Source organism: Melanotaenia boesemani, chromosome 24, assembly GCF_017639745.1.
Source record: "Melanotaenia boesemani isolate fMelBoe1 chromosome 24, fMelBoe1.pri, whole genome shotgun sequence".
In the NCBI taxonomy this organism is placed as follows: domain Eukaryota; kingdom Metazoa; phylum Chordata; class Actinopteri; order Atheriniformes; family Melanotaeniidae; genus Melanotaenia; species Melanotaenia boesemani.
In genome coordinates, this window is record NC_055705.1 from 16,171,169 (window position 1) to 16,190,235 (window position 19,067).

General features: G+C 40.9%; 1 protein-coding gene across 9 annotated transcripts in view; it reads right to left on the bottom strand.

Moving 5' to 3' along the window:
* Window positions 1-1,094: 1,094 nt before the first annotated feature.
* Window positions 1,095-19,067, bottom strand: part of LOC121635157 (mitogen-activated protein kinase kinase kinase kinase 4-like) — a 33,965-nt gene continuing 15,992 nt past the window's right edge. The window contains exons 7-33 of one of the 9 annotated variants that reach the window (XM_041978239.1): window positions 18,652-18,782; window positions 18,483-18,537; window positions 18,320-18,398; window positions 17,349-17,524; window positions 17,122-17,194; window positions 16,815-17,025; window positions 16,539-16,700; window positions 16,212-16,298; window positions 15,179-15,646; window positions 14,297-14,449; window positions 11,415-11,687; window positions 10,799-10,890; window positions 9,889-10,028; window positions 9,573-9,667; window positions 9,409-9,417; window positions 8,400-8,578; window positions 8,203-8,311; window positions 7,289-7,561; window positions 6,218-6,335; window positions 5,914-6,084; window positions 5,679-5,822; window positions 5,378-5,512; window positions 5,164-5,264; window positions 4,911-5,060; window positions 4,679-4,838; window positions 4,443-4,582; window positions 1,095-3,251 (exon numbers count right to left, since the gene is read on the bottom strand). In XM_041978239.1, the coding sequence (XP_041834173.1) occupies window positions 3,168-3,251; window positions 4,443-4,582; window positions 4,679-4,838; window positions 4,911-5,060; window positions 5,164-5,264; window positions 5,378-5,512; window positions 5,679-5,822; window positions 5,914-6,084; window positions 6,218-6,335; window positions 7,289-7,561; window positions 8,203-8,311; window positions 8,400-8,578; window positions 9,409-9,417; window positions 9,573-9,667; window positions 9,889-10,028; window positions 10,799-10,890; window positions 11,415-11,687; window positions 14,297-14,449; window positions 15,179-15,646; window positions 16,212-16,298; window positions 16,539-16,700; window positions 16,815-17,025; window positions 17,122-17,194; window positions 17,349-17,524; window positions 18,320-18,398; window positions 18,483-18,537; window positions 18,652-18,782 (3,968 nt within the window). In that variant the 3' untranslated portion in view covers window positions 1,095-3,167. Of the gene's footprint in view, window positions 3,252-4,442; window positions 4,583-4,678; window positions 4,839-4,910; window positions 5,061-5,163; window positions 5,265-5,377; window positions 5,513-5,678; window positions 5,823-5,913; window positions 6,085-6,217; window positions 6,336-7,288; window positions 7,562-8,202; window positions 8,312-8,399; window positions 8,579-9,408; window positions 9,418-9,572; window positions 9,668-9,888; window positions 10,029-10,798; window positions 10,891-11,414; window positions 11,688-14,296; window positions 14,450-15,178; window positions 15,647-16,211; window positions 16,302-16,538; window positions 16,701-16,814; window positions 17,026-17,121; window positions 17,195-17,348; window positions 17,525-18,319; window positions 18,399-18,482; window positions 18,538-18,651; window positions 18,783-19,067 lie in introns of all 9 variants that reach the window. The other 8 variants (XM_041978240.1, XM_041978234.1, XM_041978243.1 and 5 more) reach the window with 8 other exon arrangements.

Sequence of the window (19,067 nt, forward strand, 5' to 3'; positions counted from 1 at the left end):
AATGCTAATCTTTATACCAACATACACCAGCTTCCTTGCCTACCTGTTTGTTTGTTTGTTTGTTTGTTTTGTTTATTTGTTTTTCAGGGCGGGTTTTAAAAATTATTAATGGGGGTGAGACATGCGAATAACACCCTTTTAAAAATTAGTATAGAATTTAGAAATTATGTTTTTTTTTTTTGTTTTGTTTTTGTTTTTTGTTGTTTTTTAAGAATCCAGGAGCAATTTGTTTTATAATTGATTAAATATTTGATCTGATCAGACCAGATTACAGATGACACTAAGCTAATATATTGTGTCATTAGTAGCTTATTAATCTTGCCACAGAAGCTGAACAGTTTAAGCTCAGTTTAAACAAATGAAGTGGTGTTTGAAAGTCCCATTTATTCACTTTGATAAGCTTGAAGTCTGGGTGTTGGTGCATTTCCTCACATTAACTGCTTGCTTTATGTCCCTCCACAACTTCTCTGTTGCGTTGTGCACATGACCTTCATTCTTCTGAAACTATTTCCTGGTAGAACTACTTTTGTTTAGGTTGTCTTAGTGCACCACATACTTTCTATTAAAAATCAGCTAGGGGACAGATATCCTTAAAATTATAGTAAGTTTCTGGTACATTTCAAACTATATGTATACTATAACAGGCCCAAACCATGATTACACCACCACCATCTTTTACAAACATAAGGATCTCATGCTGAAACGAAAACTGTTTGCATTTAGAGTCAAATGTTTTTATTTCAACAACCTTCTGGCTTGTCCATGTGAGCTACTGCAAACTTTTCCTTGAAGTCCTGCCTTAAAATTCCTTTTAGGACTTTGTTAATCAGTTTAAATAAAAAATGAACCTCATTTTATCCTTGATTAAAAACAACAGATTATACTTAGAGGTTTATATATTAGAGGTTGTCATGCCTCGATCATTCATATATTTGTAATATTGGATAATTTTATTCAACTGTTAAGAGACAAAGTATAACATTTGCTTAATTCTATAATAATCTAAAGACCTTTAAAAAATAAAAAAAAGGCTTTACAGAATATGAAAACTTGGACTTCACAAAGCACCATCTTACACAGAAATCACACTGAGCTGTAAATTACACCAGATTTTTATTCAATGAAGAAAAAAAAATAAAAACAAAGACCTTCAGGAAAATACAGCAATTCCCATAGTACACACAGAGAGGACATAAATTAGAGGCATGGCAGAGAGACGTTTGACGGGAGACATCACTTGGGTGGTGGAAAACGTTTGCTACCACACAGCCAAGGGCACCATTGTGCAGGATGTAGAGGAATCAGTGACTCGTGAGGAAAGGCCAATCATCCCTGTACATAAACGTCTAAATGATAGTACAAAAAGGGAATAATACAAAATACAAAACTGGGGGGTGGGGGTAACTACCCTCAAAACAAAACCATAAATATTTTTATCAACACAACGGTTTAACAAAACAATTGTTTCAGTAAACATTTTGAACATAAGGTGTGCATTACAATAAAAAAAAATAAAAAAAAAACCACTGCAGTCGCATACTTATTTGAAGGGATACATAAAAAAAAAATCCAGAAACTAGACTAAAAACTAAAAGTTAAAAATATGCGGCTTAGTTCACACCATCTGAAGTGGTTTTGTAACACTGCTATAAGAACGTGTGATTTTTTCGCTGTTCCGTCTAAACTGAAACATGCTTCACCTTGTCAAGTTACAGTTGTGAAAAACAAAACTAAGAAATTGAACACAATTCTAGGATGGAGTTACGGTTGGGTGTTGCTTTAAACTGGACTGGATTGTGAACTAAATGTCATTAAAAAAAAGAAAGAAAAGAGGTCCAACATAGAGTCACATGGCTGGTTTAAACCAAAGCGCTCCTACAGTACACCGATGTAGATTTTTGAGAAATTTTAAATCCGCTGGAGACCCTTCTAAGGCAACCGTTTAGCTACACGTTGAGCTAAAAACTCCTTCAAAGCTAAGAACTGGATGATCGTACACGTCACGATTGTGCAGATGGAGGACGGTCAGCTGATCCTCCTCTAGTTTCCGTTTCACCTACCATGCTACTTTAATGGCCACCTGATTATTCTGTACGTCTTATTCACAGTTTAACCAAGCCCTACTTAAAACTGATGTTAAAAGAGGGGAAAAATCCACATAAAAAAAGAGCTAATGAGCCTCACATTTCTGCATCCGATTTGTTGGTGTGTTAGTATATTTCCAGTAAAACAGCCAGTCGACCACTGAGCTAATCACATCATTTTATGACTAAATTAAAGCCCTTTAAAGTACAGATTAAAGATAAATAGTGTGAATTTTTCCTTTACAAATAATTTGTCATGCCTTGTTGCGCTTTGTGTGCAGCAAGTCACAAATGTTACAGTGTATTAAAAAACAAAACAAAAAACAACAGGGGCTAAGTGTTATGCCGTCATAAACGGAGCTACTTCTGTCCAACATAACCTACAGAACATGAGGCAATGTGGTAAAAGTATCAGGAAAACCTGTGTGAGTTTATAGTTGTATGTACAATCTGATACCCAGTACCCTGTATTTAACAGATACATCAAGAAGGTCCCTTAAGAAGTCTTCACTTTAAGAAGGTGAAGGCAACAAAGTGAAGACAGAGAGACAAATTTACACATCAAGCACCATCTAATGGAGGAAAACTGAGCTAAGTATTTTAGTGACATGCTTGACATGATAATCTTCACCTGAACAGGGCTGGGACTAAATACAGCTACACTCAAGTTGTGGCACAAAGAATTCGCCTTCTTCGATACAACGTTGGCCGCGTTTAGCTTCTCTTCAACCTCTAAGACAAACACGCTTTGTCAGTTACGTACAAGATGCAAAGTTTTACTATGACACAAAGATCAACAGATACCACGATCCTCGGCAGAGGCGGAGAAGGGGATCGGCTGGAAGGTTGGGGTGAGAAAGACCTGGAAGCTCGTCGGGGGACAAAGAGAAAGAGCCTCCTTCCATCCCTGGCTTCTTTTTGTGATTACAGTCCAATCCGTTGTTTGCTCGCCCGAGCAGGTGAGAGGAAGCCAAGATGCTTCAGCAGCTCAGGCTCAAGGTTCTTCTCTCCATTGGTGGTCATAGTCGTCATCGGCTGGTTAACTGCTTGGGTGGGGTCGTCATGATGGGAACAAGGCAGCATCTACCAGCTCATGAGGGAGGAACGTCCCAGGGTCATAAAATACACTTGGCTGGCACCTCCAGGACGCACAGAGGCAAAGAAGACCTGACAGAGCAGAGGAAATTAAACAATATTTATGTTGGATGCTGGTAATCGGATAGATAATCTTTTTTTTTACTTTTCTTTGTATGGTTTATTTTTGGTCAAATTTTTGTATACATACAGAATGGAGCAACACTGCTCCAGACTCTCAAACCAAGTAGTGAATGAGACAATAAATAATAATAAATGACATAATAGATTGAAGGTATGCTAATAACAAAAAACATATATAAAAAATAAATAGATACTGGGGGATACGAGCAGTGAGTATCTATGTAATAAGGTGAATAGCTCAGAACCTCCCTGGTGTCCCAGAACAGTTTAAGGATAGTACAATTCGAAAACACACGAAAATGGTTCAACAGGATGTGATCTCATCCCTGCACCAGTCTGTCTGGACTGGAGTTAGAAAGAAACAAACAGCTTTTCCAAGAAAAATCTTTTCATGTATGTGATGCTGTGGTAGTAATATTTCCAGTCTGTAGCGGTAATTTCCATCAACAATTCTTTTTCCCATTTAACTTGTATATAATTTGTTATATGGCCCCTTAACCAATAATGGACCTATATAATTCTCCAACAGTCTATGAAATTGAATGAAATGCCCAAATGAATATCTGTGTAATACTTGACATGCATAATGTGAATTTATTAATCTCCTTGTGAAAATAGTGTCTGAGTTGAAGATACCAGTAAAAACCTTGACTTACTAGTCCATATCTGCCATAGATTTAAAGTCTAGAAGTTCTTGGTTTACACCAGCAGACAAAGTGCTGTAACTCCATTTCTCTCTCACTGAATTAAACCTTCGGTCTTTCACACCTGGTTTAAAATTCAGGTCATATTAAGCTAAATTAATATTTTTACATCTTTTTGAAGATGGAGTCGTTTCACTAATCCTAGTCAAATATTTTGGGAAAACTGGACTGGACTCTGGATATCACATTGTCTTGCAGCCTATAATTATCCAAACAAGCGGTGTCTATCTGACAAGGACAACTGTATAGCTTTCCACTTTGCCTCGTAGTCCTGATTAAACCAAATTATAAGTGGTTTTATGTGTGCTGCTAGGTAATAATCTTTCAAACGAGGTAAGCTTTAGATCTGTGGATAATCTTCTGCTGTTTATGCAATATTTTAGTTGAAAATCAGACTGTGCATGACCGTGCAAAGAAATAAAGAATGAATTCCCACCTTATCATTCCTCTCACAAAGGAATTTGAGTCTCTGGGCTCTCTTGTGCATGAAGACGCCGTCCAGGTGGCCCGTCTCCACTGAGCGGATCTCGATGGCCTTCTCACCCCAGCCCATTATCTGGTTTGACCTAATGTAGGCTGCCATCATACGAAATATCAAAGGTGTTACTATGACTGCATGGATTTATTAAGTTAATTGCTTCCACCGAGTCAAGAGGCATCATGTCAGCTTACCCACTGAAGTTGGCATTTCTCCCCACTGCAGCACCACATCCTTGGTGATGCGTCCGTACGTGTTGACGTAGACGCCCTCGTCTTCGTAACACACCAGCAGCTCGATCCCGTCAGTGTTGGGTAAGATGATGATGGCGTGGCACTGAATGCTAGTTTGGATCTGAGAACCAAAAAGGGGATTTTAGAGGGTGAAGAATATTAAATGAAACAAGGCATAAGATAGAGAACTTACATGTGTGGGCAGGTAGATGTCATAGACGGCACCGGAGTCCACATCCACAGCATGGAAGCCGGAGCAGGAGCCATAGATGACCTTTAACCTCTGGCCTTCCTCCACGGTCAGGTCCACCAGCAGAGGTTTGTGCACCAGGTCACCAAAAGACTACACCAATAATGAGTATATGACTTAGTTAAGTAAAATAAGAGCAAAGGTAAAACATAAATCAGACAGTAGGGGACCAGATCTGCCCTGAGATCATGCTTACTTTAAAGGCCATGAATTTGTGGTAGGGTTTGGGAGCCCATGCATACACCTCCACTGCATTCTTCAAGGCCAGAACTAAGAATTTAATCCTCTCATACTTCACTGAAATTTAAAGAGGATGTGAGAGTCAGTCATCAGTTGTTTTAAAAATCTGGGTTAAGTCTTTCTGCACATGTTTGCTGCAGACAACAGAAAAAAAAAAAAAAAAAACTTACCAACTTTGTAATGGACACAGCCCTCTAGGTCACCCACATTGACCCAACCCTGCTTCTTCTCCACCTCAGGGTCGTTGTGCAAAATCTTGTTTCTGAGCCATGACAGGTAGTAAACTCGCAGCTTGTTCTTTTTACCTGCAGGAGGCACATTTTCCAAGGAAAGAACCACCTTAAAAAAACTCTCCTTTTCCAATTAATAATAGTGAAAAGAGATCAAGTTCTGTCTGAGAAGGGTGAAGGAGAAAAAAAAATCAACCCCTTCAAAACTTTGTTGCTTCCACACAACCAGTGTAGTTGGTACCTGATATGGTGACCAGGACATTGAGCCCCTCCAGGACATCCATCTGCTGGATGCGCCGTCTATTGATTAGAGGGTAGACCTTTCCCTGACCGCTCCGGTCCAGCAACATCAGCCCGCTCTCCGTCCCAACCAGCAGATTCACCCCTGACAAAGTCACAGACAAACACAAATCAAACAACTACTTGGACATGGAGAATAAACTCAGCTGTTTCACACTTCTGACACACACACTTACCCCAAAGTGCTGCGCACAGGATCTCAGAGTTGAACCTCTTCTTGTATTTACGAATCTCTGGAGTGTCGCTCGGTGGACGTGTGTTGACTGGGTTGACATTGACTACAGACCCTTTGCGGGACGGGTCGGACCTCAGCGGGTCTGAAAGTCGTCCTTCTTGACCTAAGCCAGCTTGAATGGGGGAAAAGAAGCAGTGTTACCCATGTGTTTACCATAGTACAGGACTGCACTGCATGTATTCCCTCTAAAAACAAAATTACTTGTGGACTCAACAAGGTCCTTATCAGTGCTGCTGTTGCCTTACCCATGTTGTTGAGGGAGCTGCCACTGGATGGCGATATCTGGAGAAGGCGTGGGTCGATGAAGGGAGTGAACGAAGAGGAAGACTTGTGTTTGGACATGGAGCTACTCTCTGACTGGGACTGTGAGATATCAGACATTTAGAAAACAGTGTTTCTGATAAGGCACTGTTATAAACTGCAGCATAGAAATAAAACAGACTCAGGCATTTGATTTCTTACTGCAAAGTGTAATTTACCGTTTATTTAAATCGTTTTAGATCTACTTCTTAGGTCTTACAAAAACACATTCAGTTATGTGTTCAATCAATCTTGGCACTAAAATTCAGGTTTAAAAACACTTTAAAATGAAGGGTGATGATTTGAAGTGATGTTAGTTCCTTTGAGTGTAGAAAGAACAAGAATGTTAGAGGAAAATCAACATGTGCAACAAGAAGAAACCTGTCGCAGGAAGCGAGAGACGATCCAAACACAAGCTGTTGGGAATTGTTAGAGAGAAAGAGAGATGCTTGTAATGAAGTAAAGACAGAAAAGAATCACAATTCCACCACCATAATAAGCTGTTGGGAAATGTAAAACATTTCGACTCATTTTACCCGACGCTGCTACAGCTGTTAATCCCAAGAAGCTCTGGTTTAGTTTTCTCCATGTTGTGACCACATTCTACCACCAGGAGGCACCATTGTTAATAGCAGTGTAATGGAGCAAGTTGCAGGAGGGGAAAGAGGTTGCAGCAGCTTGAGAAGATTCAAACCAGGTGTCAGCCAAGTCATAAGGGGGCAGAGGAGAGCCAGAGTGAAGCCAGGAGGACATAGAGGGGGACAGGACAAACAGCCAAGGACTGCAAAGTTGCTATGTACATACTTAGATATGGAGGTATGCAGTTTATTGAATATTCTATGTTTGCTAATTATTTTTACTTAACCACATGGCCAGGAAATTCTTACCCAAAACATTTCATTCTATTTAAAATTTAGTAAACTCTTGCAAAACAAGACCTCTGCACATCTAAGCCTGCACAACTTCCAACCCTTCATTCCTCATTTGTTTGCCTCAGTGGTGTGAGGGCAACATACCTCTATAGCAGTGAGCTCGTCCAGGGGAATCTGTGGGGACATGGCAGGATTGGCCTGGCTAGATAATAAGGGGAGGAAGGAGGAGGAAGAGGAGGAGATGGAGGAAAGGATGGTTGTAGAAGAGGAAGGGGAGTGATGGCTCTGCTGAATAAGGTCTGGTAGGAGGTGTATGCGGCCGGCAAAACCGTTTTTCTCTGGGAGGCCGTGACCAGAGCCAGGCGAGGAAGAGGAGGAAGATGAGAGACTGACCAACCGCTTTATGTCAGCTGTGCTCTGTAAGCAAGAACAAGCACACTTGGGCTCGAGCAAGCAGGTGGAGAAGAGGAGGAGCTGTATGTGCAAGTGCTTTGTGACATTATTTCCTCCCGTTTAACCCGACATTATAAACAACAGGTTATTAATCTTTGCAGACTGACACCTCTGTGCATTCTGCTGTAAATGCAGTCTGTAAAAACGTGATACATTAGATTCTCCATCTGTAAGGGTGAAACATGAAACGTCAAGTCTATAAAATGGTAAAGTCATTTGCAGCAAATCATAAGAAATAGTGGAAACACTTGATAAAAAAATAGCATTCAGCTACAGTTGTGTTCAGATGTTTATATTCACTCAACGTAAGTATGATTGTCATTAATTTGGGGCTTTTATTTACTGTTCTTTATCTGGGATGTAATGTCAATGCAACATACAACTTCAGTGATTTTCTTTCTTTGAAACAAGAATTTGGTGCACAAGTTTTTTTTCACCTGTGTGCATGAGAGAAAATCCTAAATAAATTCAAACTTGTTCAGTCTAATATTAATGTGACATTCACACCCATGATGAGTCTATGTGAACTTCTAAACACAACTGTACAAAAAATCAGAATATTGTTTTAGGTATGAATGCAATACATAAAATTCTCCCTGTCTTACCTGTCTAATGACCAGTGTGCCATCCTTGGAGGGTGTAGTGGCTTGATCGCTCTCAGAGTCTTCCACAAGCATGGTCTTTGCAGACTGCGTCTCTCCATTACTCAGCCGCCTGTAGAAGCCATGAGGATATTATATCTCATAACCAGTGTTAAAGCAGCTTTTTGATGGGTGCATATTATTGACATCATAGCTGTTACCCAGCTCTGGAATCTTCAGCTCCAGAGGTGGACTCCTCTCCCGCCTCCTGGTCCACCTCCTCATCGTCCTCCTCATCTGTGGTGCCCGAGTCTTCGCTTGAGGAGGAGTAGTCCGTCACTTTGTGGGGAGGCCGTACGTCGTCTACTGCGCGCAGCTCCTTGGCCAGAGCTGTCAGGTCCTGAGAGAAAAGACCCGAGTTTAATGTTATGTTTTCTTTCCCAAAATGTAACAAATCTTAAAAGCATGTGTACAAATGATGCAACATTTAAAACTGAAAGAAAAGTGAGGCAGCACATAACAGGCTTTCTTTGTCTGAAGAATCTGCAAGCAGCCTTGAAGCAATCCCTCCCCCCTTATAAACGTTCAGAGATCTAATCAGGTCATCGCTCTGTTAAATCTTCTCCACTTACAGGCTCAAATTAGCTGTTTATAGAGCAACTTGGCCCTGGGCTGAATTAAAAATGGCAGTTTAAAAGTATATTTGATTCCACCAAAGATCCCGGTAAGGATGTTGTGAGATAAGTGGCATATGGTTCAGAGCATGTAATGAAATAATTAATTGCTTTTTGTCTCTGGTCCTGTAACCATGATGCCCTCTTCTTGTTTGCCCTTGTAATGTAGTCTTGTAAGGTCAGGGACAAGCAGGAAAGGGAGGAGGGATACTTCCCCGGCATGCTCAACAAAGCAAATAGGTTACAGTTTATCCAAAAACAAAGCCAGGTGAGAGTGGAAGGTACTCTGACAAATACATGGAGAAAAAAGGAGTTACAGGAAGTTTTGGCAAAAGGGTTAATAACTTTTTTTTTTTGCATTTTGTTGATGACAAATGGTAAACAGGAGGGGCTGTGCAGGCAAGGAAGGGTGGAGTTAAATTTAAAGACAAGTTAATCCGTACAAAGAAGAAAAAGCTATTGTATCATCTTAAAACTTTATCATATAATGCTGTGAGTGGGGCAATGGTGCAAGCATAGCATAGGTGTGACAACGTAATCTCATCAGGAGGCTTACCACATCACCCTAAGTAGGTCCCCAACAATCAGAAACCATTGCACAGAGGTTTTCAGACACCAGGTGGTTTGATAATTAGAGGAAGAGGGGACAAAAACAAAAACAGGTTTTGACCTGTTCATCATCACACAAGAAAAACAAACACTTCGCAACGGTGGACTTACAGCCGGTCGAGCAGGCCTGGAGAGGTTCTTTTCATCTTGTTTTTTGGAGATGTTTTCAGGCCGCTGGAGAGGTGATCCTTCCGACTTAGAGGAAGCTTTGAGGAAACAAAGGGAAGCTGCATGAGTGAGGAGAAACTGGGCCAGGAGATTAGGTCTCTGAAAGGATTTTTCAGCAGCTGAATAAAAATGGTTCAAAACAAGAAAACAAGCTGATAGCACAGGATGGTATATAAGTAAAAACGGTGTCATCATGTCATAATCTAATTGGACTAATCACTGTTAAGTAGAATTAGTGAATTGTAGTTGAGTACTGTACCAGGGGACTCACAACGTGGCCTGAAGCGGTCACCCGGACTGGCCTGCGAGCTGGAGTTGGAGGAGCCAGAGGAGCTGCCGCTGCCTGGCCGAGACTGCAGCTTCTCTACTCTGTCCCACAGCGGGCGCTGCTCCACGTTGCTGAGACAAAGAGCAACAGCAGATTTAACAAGAAAATAAAAGCCTACACTGATGAATAACACCTGAGCCTTTTTTTTTAGAAATACACAAATGTATCAGTTGCTTAATTCAGACATCTGTCATTTCAATATTAATTTCCTCATGGAATCATTCAGGACTCAGGTTAAACCCTTCTCAGTCAGCCACAGCAAACACATAAGGTATTAATGCATAACATTAGAGCTGCTAATACCATTATGGTGGTGTAATAATCTATTTTCACCTAACAAGCATGATGTGGATGATTCAGTTCTTTTATGATTTCCTAAAATAAAGGGGGCTTTATGTTTTTATTTTAGTTTTTTAAGATTTACTTTAAGTGCTTCTGTGTTTGTGACTAAAACAAACCACCAAACTTTCCTGGTAGAATTTATATTATTTCAATATTACTACATCATTTCTAGTTTGTATAAGACAGCTATTAAAAAAGTTCTCACAAATGTATATTCATGCTACCAGAGTAAAAACAAAAATTAAAAACTTATTTTCTTGGCATTAGTTATAAACAAAAGCTTTAAGAACTTGTAAATTTGAACAGTAAGTGGTTAAAATTTTTCAGAATTTCCATCTCAAACATAATAAACATGTATTACAGTTTTATGTTAGCACATTTTTTTATATGAGTATTTGTCAAAGTTAATTTTCCAAGTATGCATGTGCAATTTTTTTTTACAGTGCAACTTCTTCAAACCACAAATCCACAATCTAAAACAAGAGACTTGCTTATTTACCTGCCAACATTTCTCTGGTTGCTGGGCTGTGATGGCAGGGGGGACTCCCGGCGCGACAGCACAGGAGACCTGGAAGTTGTCCTCACTGGGACCTGCCGAAAATAAGATCCAAAGAACCTGAAGTGTGTTTAAAGATCCACTTTGAAAATGCTCCTCATACTCCTCATCTGTCTGGATGCAAGTTGGGATTTAATAAATTCAGGTTTTCTTAGAGTGTTACTCAAGAAATGAAGAGCTGAACATATGTAACTTATGAAACATAATAACATGAAACAATAAAGAAACCAAAGAAAAGCACCACCCTTCTGTGATGGGGTGAACTCGACATCTGACTCATATTTATTCTGCACACTGAAGTGAAAAAGCTTTTTCAGCTCAAAGCTACCAAACACTCCAGTGAAGCCGAAAATCTCACATCCCCCAATATTTCATATAAACATTTGATTTGATTTTCAGAGATAAAAAATTGTAAACCAGAAAATGGTTTACAGAGCTGATATAAGTCTGAACGCAGCACATCAGACACAGACAGCCAGAGAAGTGACTGACATGAAAGGAAGTGGATAACAGAAGGGAAAGTTAGGGTGGGAAAGGGTGGCCCTCACCAGCTCCTTACCTTAGGAGGAACCTCCTCGCTGCTGGACTGGTGTTCGAGTCTAGACTGGGCCTGAGGGTGGTGGAGGGGAGGATGGGGTTGGGAGTCATTACGTGCAGGCGATGGGTGGTGGTGATGGTGGGGGTCCTGGGAACGCAGGTGGAGTTGTGCAAAGTTAGAGGTCACGCCACCAGACTCGCTGAAGGACTGGGAGCGAGAGACCACGGGTGGAGGAGGAGGAGAGGGAGCAGAGCTGTTGCTGCTCTTTAGAGCAGCCAGGTGTGACCACTGGACCTTTTAGGAAGTGAGAAGGGGTCAAGAGGAGGAGTAGGAGGGGAGGTGAAACAAGCAGACAAAACAGTGAGACATGAGGGAAGATGTGTGAGGCTTTGCACATACATGTGTTTAATAGACATGCATACAGCTGACAAAGAACACAAAAAGACATGTAGTTTAGATTCACTATCTAGACCAGGGCTACTCAATTCGGTCCTACGAGGGCCGCAATCCAGCAGGTTTTCCATGTATCCCTGCACCAACACACCTGAGTCAAATTAATGAGTCATTGTGTAGAACCTGATTGGCTGTTAGAGCCACATAATTTGACTCAGGTGTGTTGGTGCAGGGATACATGGAAAACCTGCTGGATTGCGGCCCTTGTAGGACCGAATTGAGTAGCCCTGATCTAGACTGTCGACATACAGAGAATCATTATAATACTTAGAACTCAGTATGTAAATGTGCCTATTACTCCAGTGGCCCTTCAAGTCCCCTTAAGGCTGCATATCTTAAATGTGCAGGACTAGATTGTAGATGAGTTGCGGGACACCATCGTTATGTGTGTGTTGTTCTGTGATTAGATTATCGGCACACACCACACACATTATAATCAAAACTGTTTAATGCCTGATTTTTTTTCCTCACGTGTGAAGTCTCGATTCGATAAAAAAATCTCATGAAAAGTCCAAGAGAAAACTGACCCACCTATTTCTCCCTTAAAACTCTGGGTCATGTTGTTTTTTGGTTTGTGTGTGAAAATGCATGTAGACCCTTCTAAACGCAGTTGACATGCAGAACATTTTTTCATGACAGACTCAGCTGTCAAGATTATGAGGCTAAAATGATGTAAAATGAACGCATAGAAATAGCAGCATAAAGGGCAACCAAAACAACAACCCACATACCAACAGTGACCAAGCCTTTTCTCATCTGTATATCATTCTCTCAAAGTATCAGCTTTCAGGAGAAAAATATTGGAATTGAAAAAAACACACAACAGAAACTATTATCATATTTGCACTTTTTCTCCAGGTGTTTTATTTACATTTATGTATGCTACTATTTACCTACTATCCTCACAAAACCAACTCAGCTAGTTTTTGGCACCTACATGCATTAAAAAAAAATAATGAATAAATAAATTGGCTTTGTTGTCAGACAGAACTTTCTGGTCACTTATCTTTGGCTGCTTCTGACTACATTCTGTCAACTTAAGCTATCTAAATTGTCAAACATTTGACAGGAAGTGGTTTAGTCATAATTTCTTAGTCAAAATAGAGGTCTTTAAAAAAAAAAAAAAAAAGATGTCTCTTAAAGAGGTCTCTCTCAAGGAAGAAAAATAAAGATTAGAAAAAAAAAAAAGAGGTCTCTCATTGGATTAACTATAGGGTCTCTAAAGAAACACTACATTGTGCTGCTGGGGTGTAAACCTCCTGGAAGCGATATAAATGCTTGGAAAACTCCCGTAGATAACTTAAAGGGTAAGCTATCGATCACAAATTACTGGGACTAGGTATCGTCACTAATTTGACTGAATCGACTCAATTCAATTCAGAACAGCCCATTTTAATGTGATTTTGATTAAATCCGATATCAATATTGATTCATTTACAGCTAATTGTGTAACACCACCTATTTTCCTTGAATATTAAAGACATTGTCAGATAACTATTTTTATAAATCACAGTTCATTTACGTGACAATCAAAATTAGTTACCTGGAAGTAATCAGATTACTGTAATCTGATCTGACGCATTTGCACGCATTTCTGAAATACCATAACAATGCAGTGTTTTCCCAGATTCAAAGTCAGAAAAAGGTGTCAAACAGTTTCATTTAGTGGAGTGACTCTAAACATTCTTAAAGTTCAGATCTCAGATAACATGTTGATGTTAATAAAACCTACAGAGAATATTGGATTCATTTTACGACTCAGATTCCTACAATGACGTCGATTCAGCTTGATCAGCCGAGCGCGTGACAGGAGAAATACGCGAGGCTCTTTCATCTTCACCTCCCTGAGAAAATTTTAAAAATGTTTTTTCAGCTGGTTGACGTGTTTTCTGGCACGTGCACTCAGTTTGCTGACATAAATGGGAACACCTGTGTTTGCGCTCATGTAAATCAGTTACATAACATCTGACTCTTTAACATTTTGATAAAAGGCCAAAGTGTAAACCTGTTGTAGAGGAAATGAGACTTTAAATGACCATATCGGATTTATTTCAAAGTACGTACGAGGATTGGTGACATCACTTCCTGTTGTTGAACGTGGCCATGCCACGGTCTAAGTGTTAGCTGCTAATGTGAGCGGTAATACGCTGCAAAATAGTTTACAGGTGAATGTAATTCACACTGGGGAATGAAAACATCTGAGATTGACATTATCTCAGCAAGAGAAGCAGATTTTGGATTTATCAAATTTGAATCAATTCAGATCGATAACCGATTTTTTTTTTAAAAACCCAGTCCTACAAAATGACCCCAACAGAGTTGACAATACAACTGATAGCACTCAGGTGCTGGCGCTCTTGCGGATTCTTTTAGAGTTAAAACACAACACTGTGAGAGGAGGAGGAAGAGGAGGACTAAGAGGAAAACGCAAAGGGGGGGAAAAAAGTTACCTGTGGTTCCATGGGCCGGTGCATGGCGGAGACCTCGGAAGAGGAGCCGCCGTTGGAGTATGGTTCAGAGGAGCGGGGAGGCAGAGGGGGCTGCTTGGGGGGAGGGGCAGTCTGAGGGGAGCCCTGAATATTCTTGCGGTAGCGCTCGTCAGCCTGGGAATGGGAATTGCGAAAGGACAAGGGCGGAATAAAGGATGGGAATACTATAGTGTCTGATGGAGAAAAATCAAGGAGAAAGGAACAACTACAAAAAGTTGTTTTTTTTGCAGATAAAAACTGAATTAACAGATTTCTATTTAAAAGCAAATTCCATCTCCTTGTATTTTCTTATATTATTGTGTCTTTAATCTGATACCTTCATATTTGAAACACAGTTGGTGACAAAGATTTTTCAACATGCTTTAAGCCCATTTAAGGAAGCCACAAAGACACAGATAGAGGTAGAAATACATTTCACATCAAGCACATCCCTGGATTTAAATTATCAAGAGAGGAAAAAATCATTGTTAATGACATAAAGAGACTGCTTGTGTGTGCTGCACGTTAGTTTGGTCCTCAGCCGCTCACATGCACGGGACCACTTGTCAAACACTGACAGCCACGATTAAAGATTTTTTTGTCCTTGTAACTAAAGAGGAATCTAATAACAGTAGGTAGAAAATGCAGTAAAAGGTTGGTGCCTTCTTATTCTTCCAAACCTAAAAAAACGGTTTCCAACAACTGCACATTCAAAGGAAAATAAAGGCAAGCATTTGGGGTGAAGAAAACATTTGTCGCAGGCACCAGCTCAATCATCACGACCTTTTCGGATGTGTGAAGGCAGGCAAGAGAAAACTGGAAAGAGCAGGCGGCAGGGTAGACAGAGCCGAAGAGGAGGTTCACCTCTCTGACAGGCTGAAGGGGAGGACTGATAGACTCGGGGGGCCTATCAGGCTCCAAACTTTCTGCACAGAGGGGTTTAGAGTCTGTAGGGGTTTCAGTCATAGAGGTATGGAGTGTGGAAGAAGGTGAGATCTGGCTGGTGTCATCAGTCTTCTCTTGCACTGCGTCCTGGGATTTGGTGCCATCTGAGGGGACAGTCTGTGGGGCTCTGGAGGACTCAAAAACACTTCTTGCTGCAAAATCAGCAGCGTCAAGGACCTGAGCTTGTGGGGCTGTGGTGGGAGCTCTGTCAGGGGGCAGAGTGGAGGTCTGTGGAGGTTTGCTATGATCTGAGGGGAGTTTTGCCCTGTCACCAGGAGGCTGTTTGGATTCATGCTGCAGTGAAAGCAGGTAGGCCTGCTCCTGCTGCAGGCGCTTATGAAGTCGCTCAGCTTTGCGCTGCTCCTCGAGCTCCCGCCACTTGAACTCCTGTCCCAGAGTGTGCGGTTGATTCATGGTGGTGAAAAGAGATGAAAGAGCTGGAAATTTAGCCTGACAAAAAGTCTGACAGGTGGTTTAAAGTGTCACATAAAAACACATCTATACTTCTGCAGAAACAATCAATGCATGATTTCAGGTTTTCTCTGAGCCATTTGAATTTTAAACATGCTTCTTGTCTCATTTTTGTAGGGCAGATATATCAACAATTGATTTACTACTAGATTTTATTCACTATTATACTAAGAATTAAAGGTTATCCTCAAACCTAGAATCAGAATACAACTTCTGTGTTCCATGTGAAAAGCTCTGAGTGCAAGTGCTAATGCAACCATGATCCTTTCTGATCACTCACCAGATTAAGATGATCTGGGATTTTATTTGCATTTATTTGCAGTGCTGGAAAGTAAAAAATGGTGTGCTAATGCACTTGGAGATCGGCATTGCTTTTTGATGAACACAGGCAAAAATCTGCTTTAATATGTATAGAATGTGCTGCTTATTGCAGGTGGTAGGACCATGCCAGATCAGCGGTGTGCATGTGTGTGAGACTGACCAGCAGCATAGCCTGTTCACGAAGAAGCTGCTCCTGCAACTTCTCAAGGTGACGCTGCTCCTCCTCCAACTGACGTCTGATGTACTCCTGTTAGTAGGATGAAGCACCAAGAAGAATCAATCAAAAATGAAAATACATTGTCAGTTTTTACGAAGTTTTTCTCTTAAATTACGCTATGCAAGCCCAAAATGTCTAACATCTTGAATACAGAGGAACTGAATGTACACCATAATGTGAAAACTGACTTAAAATCCAACTGTTGTGCTTGAATCATGTATATAGCATGAGTAAATTGTACCTGTGGAATACAACTAATCAAAAACTGACCTGCTCACGGTCGTTCCTTCTCTTCTCATCCTCAGCTCGCCGACGCTCCTCCTCCTCTTTGCGTCTACGATCCATCTCCTCCATACGTCGCTTCTCTTCCTGCTCACGGCGGCGCTGCTCGCGCTCCTGCTGCCTCCTGATCTCCCGCTCACGTCTCTGTTGCTGTTAAGAGGAGAAACAAAATGTCAACATTATCAAAGCAGCTGATTAGTCTCCGAGAGTGACGTGACAGAAATTAAATCCAAGAAGAAAAAAAAACACAATGAAACACTCAACCTCCTCTAGCCGCCTTCTCTGCTCTTTCTGTTGCTCAATACGTTTCTGCCTCTCGGCCAGTAGTTGGCGCTTGTACTCCTCTTGCTCTCGGAGTTGCTGCTCCTGGAGGAGCTGCTGGTGACGAAGTGCCTCCGACCGCTCCTTGTTTTCCTGCTGCAACCGAATGAAATCACGGCGCAGAGTCGACTCACCGGGCACATTGACGATGGAGCTGAATGATGTGACAGAAAGTTAGACTTACTTGAAGTGCCTTCAGATGCAAAGGTAAACATGTCTATGAGGAAATGACGCAAGTATTAGACGATACCTAGGCTCTCCTTCCTGCTCTTGGGGATCTTCTTCATCATCTTCACTCCCACTGTACTCATACTCTGTCTCATCTGTAGAGGGGAAAAAAACATAATATCACTCATCACAGCTACAAATACAAAGTCCTAAAAACTGGACTGAGCAAGTTATTATTGATTAAACTTTCACAGGTTTCTATCTATAACAAGCTAATAAACAGAAAAGTAGTGGCAGTAGGAAACGAACCCTTCTCGCCCCTCTTCTTCTTGGTACGGTCGATGTGGTCCTTCAGCTGTATGCGAACTTGCCTCTCATTGGGCTGGTCTCGAATGAACGGGTGCTTCAGCAACTGCTCTGTTGGAGGGCGCTGTGTGTAGTTCTTTACCAGACAGCTCTCGATGAAACTAAAAAACTTTTTGGACCTGGGGTGATTGCACAAGAGGAGTGAACAGAGAGAAGCCAGGCGTGACAGACAACACAAATTATACTCAGACAGATGGAACCAGATGAACATCTCTGCCACACACAGCTAGAGCGTATCTGTGGATACTAAGTAAAATGGACATATCTGCAAACAAGATCTGATTTCAAATTACACTCCTTCCGTTCATATTTGCAGCACTCCAGCATATCAACAGCCTCTTATTTCAACATTATGCACACAGACAGGCAGCACCGAACCTTTCATCACATATAAATCCTGAAACCTCTAATATGGAACACAACCATAGTAAAATTTTCCCTCACACACCTGCTGCTGTTAAAAAAAGGCTCAAAACTAAAATGACAACAGCAAAGCAATCCATTACTCAATGTAAAATAGATCTGTAACACTGTCATCAGAACAATCCAAGCCATCTAAACAAAAGCTAGTTCACCAAAGCCCTCGAGTGAGGAAAACAAAGCAGAATGAGACAAGGTTTGAGGTATTTCTGCAGTGTGTGCGTCCAAGAGAGGCAGAGTCTGCCAGAGCAGGTGTACCACAGATGTTCAGCTCGGCAGAAAAAGCACAGAGGAAATGCACAGTTCCTTGATTTAAACCGCTGTAGCTGATAAGGCTATGGTAAAAAAAAAAATGCAGTATATATACTAAGGCCAAAAAGGAAATTTTAACATAAAATATCAGACAAACTTAACATTTTAGGGTATAAAGAGGATTTTAAAGGGCATTTACTTAAACATGGACACTGAAAACATAATTTAGGAGTCATACTAACCATTTTTTTGATTTGAGCCTTGGAGGAGGGTTTCTTGGAATGAGGAAGAGCGCACGCATGGGGTGCATGTCACAAAGAGCTGCAAGTAGAGTCACAAAATCATTAGGGATTCAAGATACCGAACAAACAAAAATAAGCAACATATAGAAAAACTGAAACTCACGTGGTGCTCCTTCAGCCATTTCAATCGCTGTTATACCACAGGACCAGAGATCACTCTGAAATGAAAAGAAACTTCCAACTGAGCAAACCCTCCGAAGCGTAAACACAAAGATGCTCACATCTGCTTTGTGCTACAGAACGTCAAATATTGCATGCTTGGAGAATCTTACTCTGTAATCATAAGTAGCATCGGGGTTCTCATCACAAGCTATGACCTCAGGGGCCATCCAATACGGGGTCCCAATGAAGGTGTTTCTCCTGCCCACCGTCCGATCCAGCTGAGCACTCACGCCAAAATCAACTGGAGAGAATGAGAGGGAAGAAAATCAGTTAAATGTCAAACATGTGATTTTTACAGACTCGCTATAATAGTGATACATTTTATGTAATGTTGCAAGTGTTTGGTACAATAAGTAGCTAGTCACATTGTGAGATTATTATTACTTTTTTTAAAAAATACATATTATTTTAGGGACTTGTTCCACACTATGACTTGTGGTCTTTCCATGAACCACCACCTAACCATCCACCCCCAATAAAACTAGCATGAATTGACTATTGAATTAAAAATACAATACAATATTTG